The 14,937-nt window shown below is 45.4% G+C and overlaps 2 protein-coding genes across 2 annotated transcripts; one reads left to right on the top strand and one right to left on the bottom strand.

Annotated features, from left to right (window-relative positions):
• Nucleotides 1-4,652: 4,652 nt before the first annotated feature.
• LOC121838015 lies at nt 4,653-6,774 on the top strand. The gene is made up of 4 exons (XM_042293980.1): nt 4,653-4,887; nt 5,181-5,312; nt 5,527-5,649; nt 5,737-6,774. The coding sequence occupies exons 1-4, from the start codon at nt 4,680-4,682 to the stop codon at nt 6,708-6,710; spliced, it is 1,437 nt and encodes a 478-aa protein (XP_042149914.1). The 5' UTR covers nt 4,653-4,679; the 3' UTR covers nt 6,711-6,774.
• A 366-nt stretch (nt 6,775-7,140) lies between these two features.
• Nucleotides 7,141-12,939, bottom strand: LOC121838016. The gene is made up of 6 exons (XM_042293981.1): nt 12,779-12,939; nt 12,458-12,710; nt 11,990; nt 11,382-11,552; nt 9,756-9,867; nt 7,141-7,979 (listed from the first exon to the last, which is right to left on the bottom strand). Exons 1-6 carry the CDS (start codon nt 12,810-12,812, stop codon nt 7,183-7,185), a joined length of 1,368 nt encoding a protein of 455 aa, XP_042149915.1. The 5' UTR covers nt 12,813-12,939; the 3' UTR covers nt 7,141-7,182.
• Between the last annotated feature and the right edge of the window lie 1,998 nt (nt 12,940-14,937).

The following is a 14,937-nucleotide window of genomic DNA, read 5'->3' on the forward strand; positions in this document are numbered from 1 at the left end:
CGGGGAAATTTTTCCGCTAAATCTAGCGGGGAAATTTTTCTGCTAGATTTAGCGGGAAAATTTTTTCGCTAGATTTAGCGGGGAAATTTTTCCGCTAGGTTTAACGGGAAAATTTTTCCGCTAGACTTAGCGGGGAATTTTTTTCTGCTAAATCTAGCGGGGAAATTTTTCCGCTAGATTTAGCGGGGACATTTTTCCGCTATATTTAGCGGGGAAATTTTTCCGCTAGATTTACCGGTGAAATTTTTCCGCTCTATTTAGCGGGGAAACTTTTCCGCTAAGCGGGGAATTTTTTCCGCTGAATCTAGCGGGGAAATTTTTCCGCTAGATTTAGCGGGGAATATTTTCCGCTAGATTTTGCGGGGAAACTTCTCCGCTAGATTTAGCGGGGAATTTTTCCCGCTAGATTTAGCGGAGAAATTTTTCCGCTAGATTTAGCGGGGAAACTTTTCCGCTAGATTTAGCGGGGAATTATTTCCGCTAAATCTAGCGGGGAAAATTTTTACGCTTGATTTAGCGGGGAAATTTACCCATAATGCAACGCGCGGTTACGCCGACAGCGACGGCGACGGCGACGGCGACGCCGACGCCGCTCAAGCCGGAAGCGGGCCCCTAAGAGCTGCGCTCTAAAATGTTTTAACGAAATTCTAACTCCGCTCTACGCCATTAAAGTGGAGGTCGTGACCAGCTCTAGGCCCCGCCCACGGAACGGCGGTCTGCCCATGACTACAGCAATGACTTCACGGCTCGGTCGACCAGGTTCTCAAACGTAATGTCTCCCTGTCGCGACGTCCGGTGCGTCTATAGTCTACCTTCTGACACCGCCAGCTCGTCGTGCGGGAAGGCGCACGACTAGTTGCTGGTATACTCATTGCACTACCGACTGCAACGCCCGTCAGGCGCGACCATGTAAACGGTTCTTTAGCCTTCCATCGTGCACGAGACAAGTTCAAAACAAGTGTATGTCGTCGTCTGTCAGGGTTCGCAAAAAGCCGTCCGAAGGAACTAGAAGAAAATAGCTCAACAAAATGAATATGCAGACCTTTCAGCTTTCTGAGTCGTGTTGCTTTCGTGTGACAGCGTCCGTGAGCAAGGTGGGTGAGCGTCATGACGCGCAATGAAGACGCGAACTAAACCTTTAGAGCTACAGGTCCCCCGGAGCAAAATGACGGCGTCGCTCTCTACTAAACGCTCGCGGGCGCCGCGGGAGAAAATACATGACTCGCGTGACCTTGCTCAGGTCACCTGCTCTTCTCCCGGACTCCGTGACCAGAAGCAAGGGCGCAGGAGAGGGATACAGATAAGAGTGGGGCCAGAACCCGTGTCTTGTCGTGGCGCGGGGGACAAGAAAAGAAGGGGTACATGATGGACGAGCGGGACTCTTGGGGCCAACCGGAGAAAAGAAAAAGAGATGCCGCAGCAGGAGCGAAATGCTCCTGCTGCGGGGCCAAACAAAAAGGGGCCGACGACGGAGCGGCAGCGAGCACGAAGATTCGCGAACCTGCGAGAAGAAAATGAAAGCAACGGCCACCGCTGCAGAGATGCAAGAAGCCTGCCTTCAGAACAGCAGGAGCGTGAAACGTGCCCTCGACGCAGGCTTTGACCGCCACAATGCACCGGCTCGCCTCTCGGACCCGAAACAGAGCTGCGTAACACAAGTGCCTACCAAAACCTGGGCTCCCGAGGGCGACCCCGACAGCTAGCAAACCAGTGAGCCTCGATCGCCCACCCGTCGTTCATTCGTAATCATGAAAGTGTTGTCATGTCGCAGGTCTTCTCATTCACTCTCATCCAAAAGGAAACCTGAGACCTCGGTTGCGACTGACAACTGTTGCAACGGGAACATACCTACACAAACCTTATGCTATATGGAGTATTCAATGGTGGCCAGCTGAGTCCGCGGCTGCTGAGGGCGTGTTGAGTGCAAGCACGCACACTTCTTTTGCAACGAATACATTCCACCCCATCTCGATAGCCTGTCTTAAATTTCAATAAACGTGAGCTCGTTTTGAACATGCACAGTGAAACATCGCACTCAAATATAGTGTCCAGTAAATGCTCGCAAATTTTTACACGTGTAAGTATTCGCTCAGTAGTGAAACTATGGTCGCAATCACGACGGATGCACGATGCACGGATTCACAGTTCATGGCTGCACGATTCACATGAACACGCGCAAACCAACATATCAAGTCATGTAGAGCAAAATAGTTGATTGAGGACGTTATAGGGTAATGTCAGTCGCACTACGCAAACACGCAACCACACAACGCCTCCGATGCCGTATAGTGGCGACAATTGTTTATAGCAAACTATGACGTTTAAGGATACATTCTTCTAAATATTTTCAGGATTACGAAATGACTCGTATTTATAAAATTGGGAAGCTCAATGAGCTACTTTGTGTATGATGCTGCCCGCCGTTAATGCAGGCAACCATTTTGTTATCGTTTAACACCAACGCGGAAAAGGCGATCTCGTGATATATTTGAAAGTGAAAGGAGTCATGACTACTTATGTAGCTTGTTTCTCGAAAATGAGTTTACGTTAAAAAAAAGGCCACCACGTCAGAGATAAACAGTTTTACAACGAACACTCCACACGTCAATACTCTCTCCAACGATTGACAGCCGAGAAGCGGTGCCTAGCTAGTTAAAAATCATTAATTTATGTGCGGGTTTTAGAGCAGGACGTACCTCCAACTAAATTACGTTCAACAAATAAACATTGCAAAAAAAATTTGTGTGTGAACTACTTTTTTTTTTTTTACCGTCTATGGGATTCTAAATTGTTTTTTCGTGTTCCTTAAAGGAGTTTTGCAAGGATATTTGCTTCGAATGTTTTTCACTTTACACGAGCTTACTGGCACTAGTGGCTTAAAATTCGTTTAATATCTTGTGAATAATCCACAAAGCTCAATGGACTTCTGTGTCCCGTCGAATCTTGAACTATAAATGTCTACTTTTCAGTAGAATATAAGGAATGATCCATCAACGAATATATTTTTTTCTTTATGAAAATTTAATCAGACATGAAGCAAGGACGCGATTTTTGTTTTTTTCAAAATAACGTGGTCGTCTTCGCCTGATGTCGGTGAACAAGTTCAAGCGGTAATTAACTGTTTCATTAACTTCTGCTACACGTTCACACAAAGTAAAACGGTTTTTGTTAACTCGTTATTTGAACGCTCTCTGTCAGTAAGTGGGCGTACAGTTTTTGTGATTGCACAAGGTTTTTTCCTCAAACCTCCTATGATACCAAGAAATATTATTAAAGTAAAAACCGACCATAAGGTAAAGCAGATCAAAATAAAAACACAATAAAAGCAAAACAAAATACCAACGAACCATTTTGTAGAATAAGATGTGCACCATGCGAATTAACATGCTTCGGTGTTACAGAGTGCAGCCTTATATATTCTCACCCTGGATACTCCATATACATCTCTGTAGTGTGTCCCTTTCTTATAACACAAATTCTGTTTTCGTGCCTAGCACGCTTACTGTTTGTGATCCCACCAGCAATTTCCGCAGCTCTCGCCGCCCGTCTGTAATGCCGGAAGAAACCAAGCAGGGTTTTTTTTTCCACCGGGCCCGGCATTTCCGCACACTATTGACTTCCGGGCACTGACCCTAGCGAGACTGAAAAAATAACCTGTCAGGGTTTGCGTCATATAGATATCGATTTCGCCGTTAATGTTTGATGGATGTGAAAAACAGCAAAAGCAACAGGGTGCCGGCAAGTGAACCAAAAGAGTTTGCTTGTCTTACTAGGTGGACAGCTGACTTCCTTTTGAAACAGCAAAGTAGGAAGTGGCAATTCATAAACAATGATGACCATTTGAATTGTTTATAAATGTATAAATGTTCTTTTTTTTAAATATTCAAGTAATTTTTAATTTGTAGGCTATAATTCGTGCAATTAGGGATCCACATATATATTTACTTGCGTGCTCATTAGCATGATACGTAACGTGACACTTAATAATGCTATATTGGTATAGATATCGTATAGTATGTCACATTATTTTTTTGTATTGTAAGAAGTGGTCTCTAAATTAAAAATAATCGGAAATATGTAAGCGAATAAACCGTACTGATCAAATTGAATAATACTTAAAAAATCACCACCAATTTTTTTGTTTTTTTTTTGTTTTAGGCAACCTTGAAAGAAATAGTACATTTAATCGGTCCGGCTATTTTTTGTATTTTTAATTATTGTATATTAGTACGAAGTGAAGCCTCTCCAAAGTTGTCTTTCTTGGTACATGCTCGGAAGTTGAATCAGTAAGGAGTCCGACTTAAGGACGAGCTCAACATGTAAAATAGTCTGTGGCACTCAGTGAACATGTGATCATTTGCCATGTTTTCATTGTTACAGAGGTCTCGGACGTCGCAGGTTTCACTGTACATTTCTTTTGTAAGGTCCGTCAACAAGCTGAACAAACAAACTGTGAACATATAAAGCTCTATTGGCCCCGAGCGGGACCGATTGGAGCGCTGCGATCGCTCGACCGTGACGTAGGATAGGGGATCACGTGATAAGGACGGTTATTCTGCCTTGCTTTGGTCGGGGTATTCGGGAACCGCTCGGTCGTTATTTTCGTGTTTTTTTCTGTGTTTGGAGCCCGATTAAATCACGCATGGATCGGCTTCGGCAGCCGTCGTGCTCAGGAAGCAATGGTGAAGTACTGTTCGGTGCCGCAATGCCGCAGTTACGCGACCGACCCGAACGTCAGCTTTCACATCTACCCCAAGGAGAAGCAGCTGCGCACGGAGTGGCTTGTGAAGTTAAGAATGGGCAAATTAAACTCCAAGAGCTCGACAGTGTGCAGCAAGCACTTTAGAGATGAAGACTTCGTGTATGCGGTTGGAGCGAAGATGTTTGGTAAGTGTTCTCCAGTTATTTCAGTGAACCTCCACAAAAAGGGGGGGATTTTGTTGGACCCGTCGGAGATCGACGCTCTTGCATTTTGCACGTAAGCTGCAAACACGAAACGTTTTCGCAGAGAGTGATATCACGCATGCGTGTATCTAAGTGCTTAACACTCGTTAGTTTTCCTGGGCCACGACGCCCCCAAGTCACGCGAGCGAACTGAGCAAAGCTGGCGATCAGACGGCCGAGATCGACGCATGCTCACGCTCCGTCGTGCTTGATTTTCTTCCTTTTTTTCTCGTCAGGCTGGAAAAAAAGGACACTCGCCCCAGGAACCGTGCCGTCCCAGAATCTGCCTTTACGGCCACTGGACAAGCCCCCGAAGCTGCGACAGCCCCTGAAGCCGCGGGCAGGTGTGGACACATGCAAGCCTCGCCGTGAGTGCTCTCGTTTGTAGGGAACATTCGTGGTATCAGTGGATGCTGTGTGATAAATAACCAGATTTTAAATATTTGGCTCCTGCATACCTGTTTACTTTTTTTTTTTTTTTCAGTCATCAGAAGATAAAGCATGGTCGTGTCTATTTCAGTTCCAGTGCTGAGCTGTAATTTTAGGTTTTTCTGTTGTTTTTTTTTCACTTGGATTTAACAGCCAAGGATGACCTGCCAGCAGCAGTTACATTGGCAGGGCTGAACTCCGAAGAAGCCAGCACCAGTGAGGGTTTGATTGAGCAGGAACTACCCAACCAGGATGCCGATGCTGCAGATCCCATTGATGAGGAGAAAGCAAACATTGCATGCCCAGTGTGAGTCATGTCAGCCTAATTCTAGTTGATACCAGAGTTGTTTTTTAATGTTTCAGGTCTTCAGGCTGAACTTCACACCTTGAAGAAAGATGTCGGAAGTCAAGCGGACACACTACAGCTTGAGAAAGATCAAGTGCTCGGGATAGCACGGGTTAAGAATGAACCGGCCCTCGTATCACTGACCTGCATACCCTGTTTTCAGCTATTCTATAACATCTGCGACCTGTATGGGGAATCTCGCTTATTAAGCCAGAGGAAGGATTTCAGCATCAGTAACGAGGACGCAGTACTGCTAACAATGATGAAGCTGTACCACAATCTGACGTTTTCCCTTCTTGGGGTACTGTTTGGGGTCCATAGGACGACAGCTTCCAACATATTTAGAGCGTCGGTACCGGTCCTAGCAGCAGTGCTCAGGCACGCCGTTTTCTGGCCTGAAAATGAGGCTGTGCTCCAGTCCCTGACCAAGTACTTTAACAAGTACAGGGGCTGTCGCATGGTGCTCGACTGTACAGAGATTCCTCTGCAAACACCGAAAAACCTGGAGTCTCAACTACTTACCTACAGTCACTACATGGGAACCCACACTGCAAAGGTGCTTGTGTGCGAGACGCCAGGTGGCTTAATTAGCTATGTGAGTCCGGCATACTGTGGCAGATCCTCCGACACGCATATCACAAAGGAGAGTGGGCTTCTAGAGAAATGCCTGCCCTTCATCGACAGCGTAATGGTCGACAAAGGGTCCTTAATTGACGAGCTGTGTTGCGAACACAAGGTAAAGTTGGTTCGTCCACCATTTCTCCGTAAAAACACACAGCTGAGCAAATCTGACGCCGCAAACAACCAAAGCATCGCAGCCGCACGCGTCCATGTCGAGCGTGCAATTCAGCGAATGAAGTTGTTTCGAATTCTTCGGCACAATTTCAGCGCAGACCTCCTTCCGCAAATCGATGATGTTGTCGTCATCATTGCAGGTCTCGTGAACCTCTCAAAGCCCTTGTTCAGCAACGACAAATTTTTAACTGGTTAATACATTGCTGAACAGGACACGATAGCGTTTTCTTTTAGCTGCCTGTTTAAACGTTGACGTTAATCTGTAGATAACTTAATGGGCAGTTCAAACATGGCATCCCACTGTCATTTGTGAAGAATGAGTTCTCTTTAGCTGGGTAGTAAGAAAAAAGTATTGTTCGGTCACAGACTGTCACTAGCCAAGAATTTCCTTGTTAACTTCGTTCAAGGTACTCTTCCCCTGTGCCACATTGGAGAAAGGTTGTCAAAGCACAGAAATGAGTCAATATTTCTAGCTCGTGCATTTAGACACACAAGCCATTCAACAGCCTTGTAAGATATGTTTCTATGCCAATTTAATTTTGCAAATTTGATGTCATGCATACTGTAATAAATGAATGTATTAGCACGTGCTTGTTGCCATCCTTTTGTTTATTTGCTGGCTTGAAATGCATATCTAATGTTACCGCACTGGCCCTTTTTGGGGCCCACTACCACGAGTATGAACATGCCAGATTCTTCAGCGTGTCAAAAATGTACTTGTCGTACAGGGTGTGCACTGCAGCCGAACATTTAAGGAAATGTGCAGCATCAAATGGCACGGTAAGTGCCCTCAAGTCCTCTAGACTCTTGTAGACGAAAAAGTCACACACTGGAATATTCGTTATCCCCATCTGGACCTGAACCTGTGTGTAGAATAGGGGTGTCGGCTTGTCCTTTGAGAAAGCTTTCTTCACCGTGTTGAGGCACTTGATTTCTAAAATACGCTTCTCATCCTTGCAGCAGGCGCAGGTGAAAGTAACGAGCCCATCCACGCTACAGCCCATCACAGGAAACTCGTTCCAAATCAATAGGCCCCTGTCTTTCACAGTGCATGCGTGGCCCCTCGACTTCACAACCGAGACATACTTGTCCCGCGCAGTGCCTTCCATGCTCAGCCCGCGCTGCATTGCTGCAGACTGGTATGTGCTCGTGCGGAGGACCGCCTTCAACAAAGGCCCCACGTTGTGCGGCATTTGCTCTGTCTCGCACTTCGCTGCCCTTGTTTTGAAGGAATGGCAGACTGTACTGGTTGCCATGCCTATCCTCTGGCGCAACCAGTCCTCAGATAGCGACTGTTCCCTCGTCCTCTCCTCGATTACCGCGCAGACGTCTGCAGAGAAGGTGGCCCTTATCTCCTCCACAAAAGCATCGAAGCTGGGAGCAGCAGTTGTGGCAATCAGCCGCGTAAGTGTGGGCAGTCCGGGGACAGGGGGCTCCTCAGCTGCGGTGGGGGCGGTTGATATCTCTGCAAACATGCAAATAAACAGGGAATATTGACACATTACACATTATAAAGGTGATAGGAAAGAAATTGGTTGTTGGAATGCAAAAATGAAATGCTAGGGAACAGTTCTATGTACAAAACACAAGAGGACTAATTATGACCAGTCTCATTGCTGCCATAGTGAATACGTTGAATAAGCCTGGTACTAATATGTGAGCATACGAGGGCCATTAAAAAAGTATCAGACCTAAATTTGTTCTGCATAAACAAATGAAGTGCAGACAGCATCTTCTGGTTAGAGAAGTGGAGTGAACATTAATGTGTATGTGTGAATTTTATCAGGCCCGATGAAAATGTGAGTTGTTTTCAGTCAGCCTCCGAGTGAGGAATTGTAGTCGCTGCTCGTCATTTTTTTCCGTAACTCGAATAGGGTTCCTTTCAGCGGCATTTTCATCGTAGGGAAGAGCTAGAAATCCCATGGAGCCATGTTGAGACAGTAGGAAGCCTGTTTTGGCCAAAAAAACTCAGACGCAAGGAATGAGCTGGTGCACTGTCATGATGCAGCTCCATCGTGAGAAACTTCGGCACGATTGCACGAAGTTGGTTAATAACCAGATTATTTCGGCTTGTTGAAGGCCTCTCCCCACTGACATGCAGTCATCTTTGATCTGGTTGTACCAAACCTTAATGTTTTTTTAATGCCCATGGCATCGTCCTCGAACTCCTGCTGAATATTTCGAATTGTTTCCACTTGAGTGTGAGCAAGCTTGAATCAAAATTTGATGCAATACCTCTCACTCAAACTACTTTGTCATGTTGCAAAAAAACAAACAAAAAAAAAAAAAACGACGAGCACTAACTACACGTCATCACTCCGAGGCTAACTGCCAGCGACTCACATTTTTTGCGGGCCTGATAAAATTCTTGCATGCGCATTAACGTTCCCTCTGCCTCCCCACCAGATAAAGCTATTCGGGCTTCATTTGTTTCCACGGTACTAATTCAGGTAGGATACTTCTTAAACAGACCTTGTACACCAATTAAGCATGTAGTGGCATACTTAATTGGTGATGGTGCTCCAGGCGCACTTTCAGTTTAGAGTTGTGGGTCAGAAAAGTCACCTGCACCTGGCAATCTGGTTTTTTGTAGAAATCTGCCTATGGCAGGATGACAGTGCACATTGCTCAACTAGACTTAAGCCTCAGCCACTTTAAACATATTGTACTAAGGAACATTTCTGGTTGCTTTTCTGGTTCGCTTGACATTTTTTTCTCTCCTTTGCAGTCAACTGTTACGACATATTGGATATTAGTGCTTCCACTCAAATCTAATATATATATGGCGCAATCGCCATGCCTTCAGAACCTAGTACCTGTACTTTTTATTATCAACTCTAACTTTTGTGAGTCAGGCATGCACAATTCAGAATGTAAACATATTAAGGTTGGAGTCCCCATCCGTTGAGCGTACTGCTCACAGCTGTGTCAATTTATCACAGCCACCGATCTAAGTGGTGTACATTTATCTAGGGTTTCAATGTACACAAAAATTCTACACAGATAAATATACACAGGAGTGTACATTTATCTTGGGTTTTTTCTGCTGTGATCCAAACATCCTGCATGGTCTGTACTGAGCACAGCTTCTATCCCGTGTGAGGCATGCCACCACTGATGTTCGTCGGATACTGAGAGAATCGATTCATAAAGTCTCTTAAGAATGACCAACAAACAGCCAAAACCAACTGTAGCAAAGACAATAGGAAAGAGAAAGAGGAAATGCAGTTCATGAACCAACCCAGAGGACGGATTTCTTCGGTGTGCCGCAGGGCAGCTGACCTATAAGTCAGTCCCTCCAGTAGTCGTCCCAGGATATCGCCTTTAGGAAGCAGGACCGGATCCCCTTCAACCTGAAAATATAAAGCAAAATTTCGCCAAAATTAAGCAAACGTAAAACAATGGATTGCAAGCGTCCCGGCTAGTGCCTCTTACATGCAACCATGTTCGCATGCATGTAAGGGCAACATTGGCAGGCTTGCAGTTGCGCGTGCTTCGTTGTGCAAGCGGAGACAATGGCTGTTCGGTCGAAACCGAAATCATGTCACTCCGTTCTGTCGCCTACTGGATCCCAAAATTGTATGCAAAATGCAACTGCCTAGCATACGAAAAAAAAAAAAAAACAGTCCAGCGGTGTGCGCTTGACAGGCCGGCAGGCGAGGTACAAGCTAAACACCCAGAAAAAAAGAACCTGAGTGCATCGATGTATGGCATCGCGAGCCACGGTCAAAAAGTTTTTGGAGCGCTTTTTCCAACGACTGAACTTGTGGCAAACAAGAACACTCTGCGGGTTCAGCTTGCAGACATTGCCTCCTTTGCTCACTTCTCGTCACTAACACTTTCGCGGCAGATTTTTTACGTATCGGGGTCCCTCTCGAAAAAGAAAGCCCACCGAGAGAAACCTATGTAATCACTACTTCGACAAGCAGTTTTTGAAAAGGGGGATTTTGGTAGTGCCATATGATTTAAACGAGAGCACGAATGTTGATGAACACGCAGCAGTAACTACGTTTCAGTTTAGAAAGCGGCATATTTGTAGCGACGTGGGGACGGCAACCAGTTACATTGCACGACCACGGTGACTGTGGTTGTGCTAGTGCTTCAGCTCACAAAGCAACTCTTGCCGCGCAAAAAAAAAAAAAAATGGTTTTGTTCCACAGCATGACGGCATGGCCGGCACACTAACGTCAGAGCATTCGCACACGCCCGTGTGTATCGTTGAAAAAAATTGAAAAAGGCGCGAGACGTGACCACCGGACAAGAGCCCCAAGATGACATGAGAGCGCAAAACCTGAGACGGCGGGAAAAGCCATGCAAGGGGTGGGGGTGATCGGACGGATGATTGATGCGGGGTACTTAGTGTTGGGCGGTTTCTTGCGCCACCTAGGTCACGCATGCTCAATTACGGTTCTCAGTTTAGTTTCGTTTTTGAAAGGCGACCTAAACTGGTGCTTTGGCACAGGCTTGGTGTAGACTACCCATATTTTGGCAAATGTAGCAGGACATAGCAGGGTTAGCCCCTTGGCACAGTTTCGCACAACTGGCCCAGCATACACATCACTGTCTTCATTTGATTTGCTAACTCAGGCTGACGCAACATATGCACTACATCATTAGTGAAAATCCCACAAGGTCACGTAACGCACACAAGAAAATGAAGGAGCATCCTGTGTGCTCTCGGCGTACCTATGCCGTGACACACTGTTGGTCAAGCTCCGTTAGCACAGGTCAGGGCAGAAGAAGCGTTTATATGTGGGTCTTGTACAGCCCTTTCCCGTGATTTCATTTGGCGCTGGCGGAGGGAGCTTTATGGTATGCACAAGGTCTGCTAAAAACGCTGTGCATAAATAGAAGTTTCATAGCTCACTTTTTCAAGACCCGGGAGGTTGACGATCTTCCTCGGAGCATACTTCTCCCCGACCGCTCTCTTCTGCCCCTTCCCCCACTTTTGTGGCAAGTCTGTGGACGCCAGTACGTTGAAGTTCCTCTTGGCGTTGATATGTAGCAACATTGCCACAACGTGCTTACATTGTAGTTCCTGCAAAATGGCAATGTTCTTAGCTTGCAATTAAACAGCATATCCAATATCAGTCATAAAATGTGAACAGTCTCACCCTCTAGCAGTACCTTTCTCATGCAACTTCAATATTATTTGAATGAGATTAAAAGTGCATGTACAAGTTGGCAGTATGCAATGCCAGTAGAGCTGAGTGTTAATAGACTTGAAAGAGTAATCTACAGAGAATAGCAAGACATAAAATTTCACCGACTATTTTAACGTGAAAATCACTCGCAGCTTAGTGGTATCTAAGCAACCAGCAGCTGCATAAATGTGAGAATGTTATGTGGCTCCATTGATTTTAGTTTAAAGCTTGCTGATACGAGGGCACCTGCACTCGTATTTGCATGTAATATTTTTCTTTTTGTAGTGCATCTGGTTACTATGTAGGGGCCGAGAGAAAACTATTCTACAACTCTAATGGACCTAGCTACAGGAATATTTGCATAATCTTTTTTGACAGAAGAAAGAAAAACAGCAATGCTGTACACAAACTGCCATTGGCCTTTGGATGATCGGATATTAGTTTATGAATTAAATGTTATCCACAAGGTTTAATACTCGTAGCTCAAAAATTCCGACATTGCAGAAAAGATAAAAGAGAATACTCAAAAAACTAAAAAAAAGCAAAAAAAAAAAAGAAGACGGACACGCGGATTCGAACTCGCGACAAGCGCCTCACGAAGCGCGCACCTTACCACTCCGCCACGGGAACAAGGAGTAAATCCCGATGTATTTCGTAAACAAGGCGCAGCACTTCGCCGGTTATCGCAAACTGTTCGGTTCCCGGCTGGAGCCGCAAGCTCCTCGATCGACTTGACAACACGCCGGCCGATAAGTACATACAACTCAACCGAGTAATGATACACAGCATGTTCCTTTACCCTGCTTTGCAGGAGTATGATGTGTCACCGACGTTTCTTCCATTCAGTGCTATCTCCAGCTCGTGCGGGTCCGAAGTCAGTGCCGACGTCTGGAGGACGAATCCAATGAACGTGTAGCAGTCCTTATCCACCTTCTTGATACTGCAGGAGAAGACATGTCCCGCTTCAAGAACTCGTTCGCCCTCGAGCAACAGCCGGGATGTTTCGTGGGCCTTGTTCACGAACGCGTTGATGCTGCTTACAGGCAGCACAACTGAAAAGGGGTACACAGTTTTAACGGGCTGCCCGGTCAAATAGAAGCTAAAAAAAAGCTTCGTTTACCTTCAACGGTAGGTCGCACATGGTCCGCATCCATCGCGGTGCCCGATACAGCCGCCGAAAACGACAAATCGGCCCGTACCGTCTAGTCTAGTCTACGCCGCCGCGCTTCCCTGCAGCAACCGGTTCCCTGCTAGCCTGCAACAGGCTCACAGGCTCCCCGGAAGCAGTTGTACGGTGGCCGACTTAGGAGCTTGACCGGATCGAGTACAGAAATGAAAAAATGGGTTAAAATAAACCTTAAACACTCGTACTAATAGAAAAAAGCGAAGACCGAGACACTGCACCCTACACACTGAGCGCAAAAAACGGTCACGTGATCCCCTATCCTACGACACGACGATAGGCCCGTTAGGTGGCGCCACGTCATGTTCTCGGGGCTAATATTCACATGTCTGGCTGTTGCATCTGTTCATTCAATTCGAGAGAACAGAAATGACATGGCAAGGTACCTGCGTATTCTAACCCGTATCGTGTAAAAGTCACAGATAGCTCATGAATAACCTTCATTCGATCTTGTACCGTGCGACGCAATTGATAGTGTTCTGTGTTCGACTGATACGGAAACAAGAGGAACTTTATGGAGGGGCATGTACGACGAACTAGACGACTTTCTGATTGCGCAACACACTCCTTCGAACAAACAAACGATAAAGAAGTTGCCTACCTTTTTTAGTTCACCGGGAATAACATTTAAGGTCCTGTTGATATTCTGCCTAGCTGAACACATTTTACAAAGCCTGCAACCGTGAATACGCCCGACGACTCGTCAATGATGTTTTATCAACATTGCGTATGAACAGTAACACATAAAGATGCAGAGGCATCTGCAAGAGATGTTTCCAGAATTTCTCGTCAAGAGTTAGACAAAAAGCAGGAGTCCCATCTGTTTTGCAGATAAACATCATACGCGCACAAGTGCCGCTTCAGATAAAACACGATAGAGAACCTTGATGATAAATCTAGTAAACAGACAAGCTGGTTTAAGTTGCACATCATTAATACCGGAGACGACGGAAAGAATGGGGACACGACCGAAGACGACGGAAAGAATGGGGACAGGACCATATCAGAGAGAAGTTTCACTGGTATTTTGTACAGCGCAAACATGTACATCTTAAACAATATGAGGAGGGCTGTTTTAAGTGCATACGCATGACTTTAGAAAGTTTTTCTGTTTGTGTTAATGCGAACAAATTTTTTTCTATATTTACGACCTCGCTCTTATAGCATATTCTATAGTGTTGTACATGTCTTGGGTTAAGGTGCGGTGGCAATGTAGCGGAAGAATAGGTAAACAAGTGTATGGCGTGCCTGTTAATGTTAGATCGTGTATAACCACCATTTTCTAAATTGCCAAAAAATGAGCTCGTATCCCTATTTCTGAGCGCTTGTTTTGGGTCTTTTCCCGTACATTGTACTGATTCACATGTTATGCTGAACTCTATAACGCTGTATGCAGTAAAGATGCCTGTAGTACTCGACTGATAATCAAGCTTATTTGTTAAAGCCACGCGGTGTTAAAGACGGAGAGCCTTAAGTCGCACTGCCGCATGCCCTCTTATGTTTTGACTGTATGCTACGTACCATATAGCGTCCACGATGTCATTAGTTCACTTCTGGTCAGATGGATCTAAACTAATTATTTTTCACACTGCTTTCCTCAAGCCATGTTGCAGTTGGCCGAACATCTTGTTGCTCCAAAAGTCAGACTTCTTTGAGCAATTGCCTGTCACATGTAGCACATAGCCACAAAAAAAGGAAGTATCATGTAAAAAGTCAATTTATCAAACAAATCACTTGTAATATACTTCTGCTTCATTTTTATCTTGCTCGAAACTGAAACATTTGGCGACTCACGAATGAATGCTGATGTGTTTTCGTAAAACGCAAAACCTCGTGCATAGTGTCTACCCCTGTCAGACAGGCACCTAAAAGGACGTTTACTCCAACCGACCTATAGCGTAAATGTCATTTGGGCAATGCCACACAGCAACTCAAATAGCATTTAGCGTAAAGGCCCTCTTCGCGAATCTGAGTTTCCGCAACTCCTTCACGGCTGCTAAACGCCTACTCTTTTTAGCAGAGGTGTACACTAAAGAAGCGAATTGAAAAAAAAAAAAAAGATCAAACTAATACCTAAAATCAATGTTTTTCTATGC

This window comes from Ixodes scapularis, unplaced genomic scaffold (genome assembly GCF_016920785.2).
Source record: "Ixodes scapularis isolate PalLabHiFi unplaced genomic scaffold, ASM1692078v2 PGA_scaffold5__190_contigs__length_132052651, whole genome shotgun sequence".
Lineage (NCBI taxonomy): Eukaryota > Metazoa > Arthropoda > Arachnida > Ixodida > Ixodidae > Ixodes > Ixodes scapularis.

What these genes read in the sequence shown, in the direction of transcription:
- LOC121838016 (XM_042293981.1), bottom strand. Translation starts at nt 12,812, where the DNA reads ATGGATGCGGACCATGTGCGACCTACCGTTGAAG. An exon ending in TGTGCGACCTACCGTTGAAG is followed by an intron (nt 12,711 to 12,778) that starts GTAAACGAAGCT and finishes ACCCCTTTTCAG; the next exon opens with TTGTGCTGCCTGTAAGCAGC. An exon ending in ACCTCCCGGGTCTTGAAAAA is followed by an intron (nt 9,868 to 11,381) that starts GTGAGCTATGAA and finishes TTATATTTTCAG; the next exon opens with GTTGAAGGGGATCCGGTCCT.
- LOC121838015 (XM_042293980.1), top strand. Translation starts at nt 4,680, where the DNA reads ATGGTGAAGTACTGTTCGGTGCCGCAATGCCGCAGTTACGCGACCGAC. An exon ending in GGACACATGCAAGCCTCGCC is followed by an intron (nt 5,313 to 5,526) that starts GTGAGTGCTCTC and finishes TGGATTTAACAG; the next exon opens with CCAAGGATGACCTGCCAGCA. An exon ending in CGATGCTGCAGATCCCATTG is followed by an intron (nt 5,650 to 5,736) that starts ATGAGGAGAAAG and finishes TTAATGTTTCAG; the next exon opens with GTCTTCAGGCTGAACTTCAC.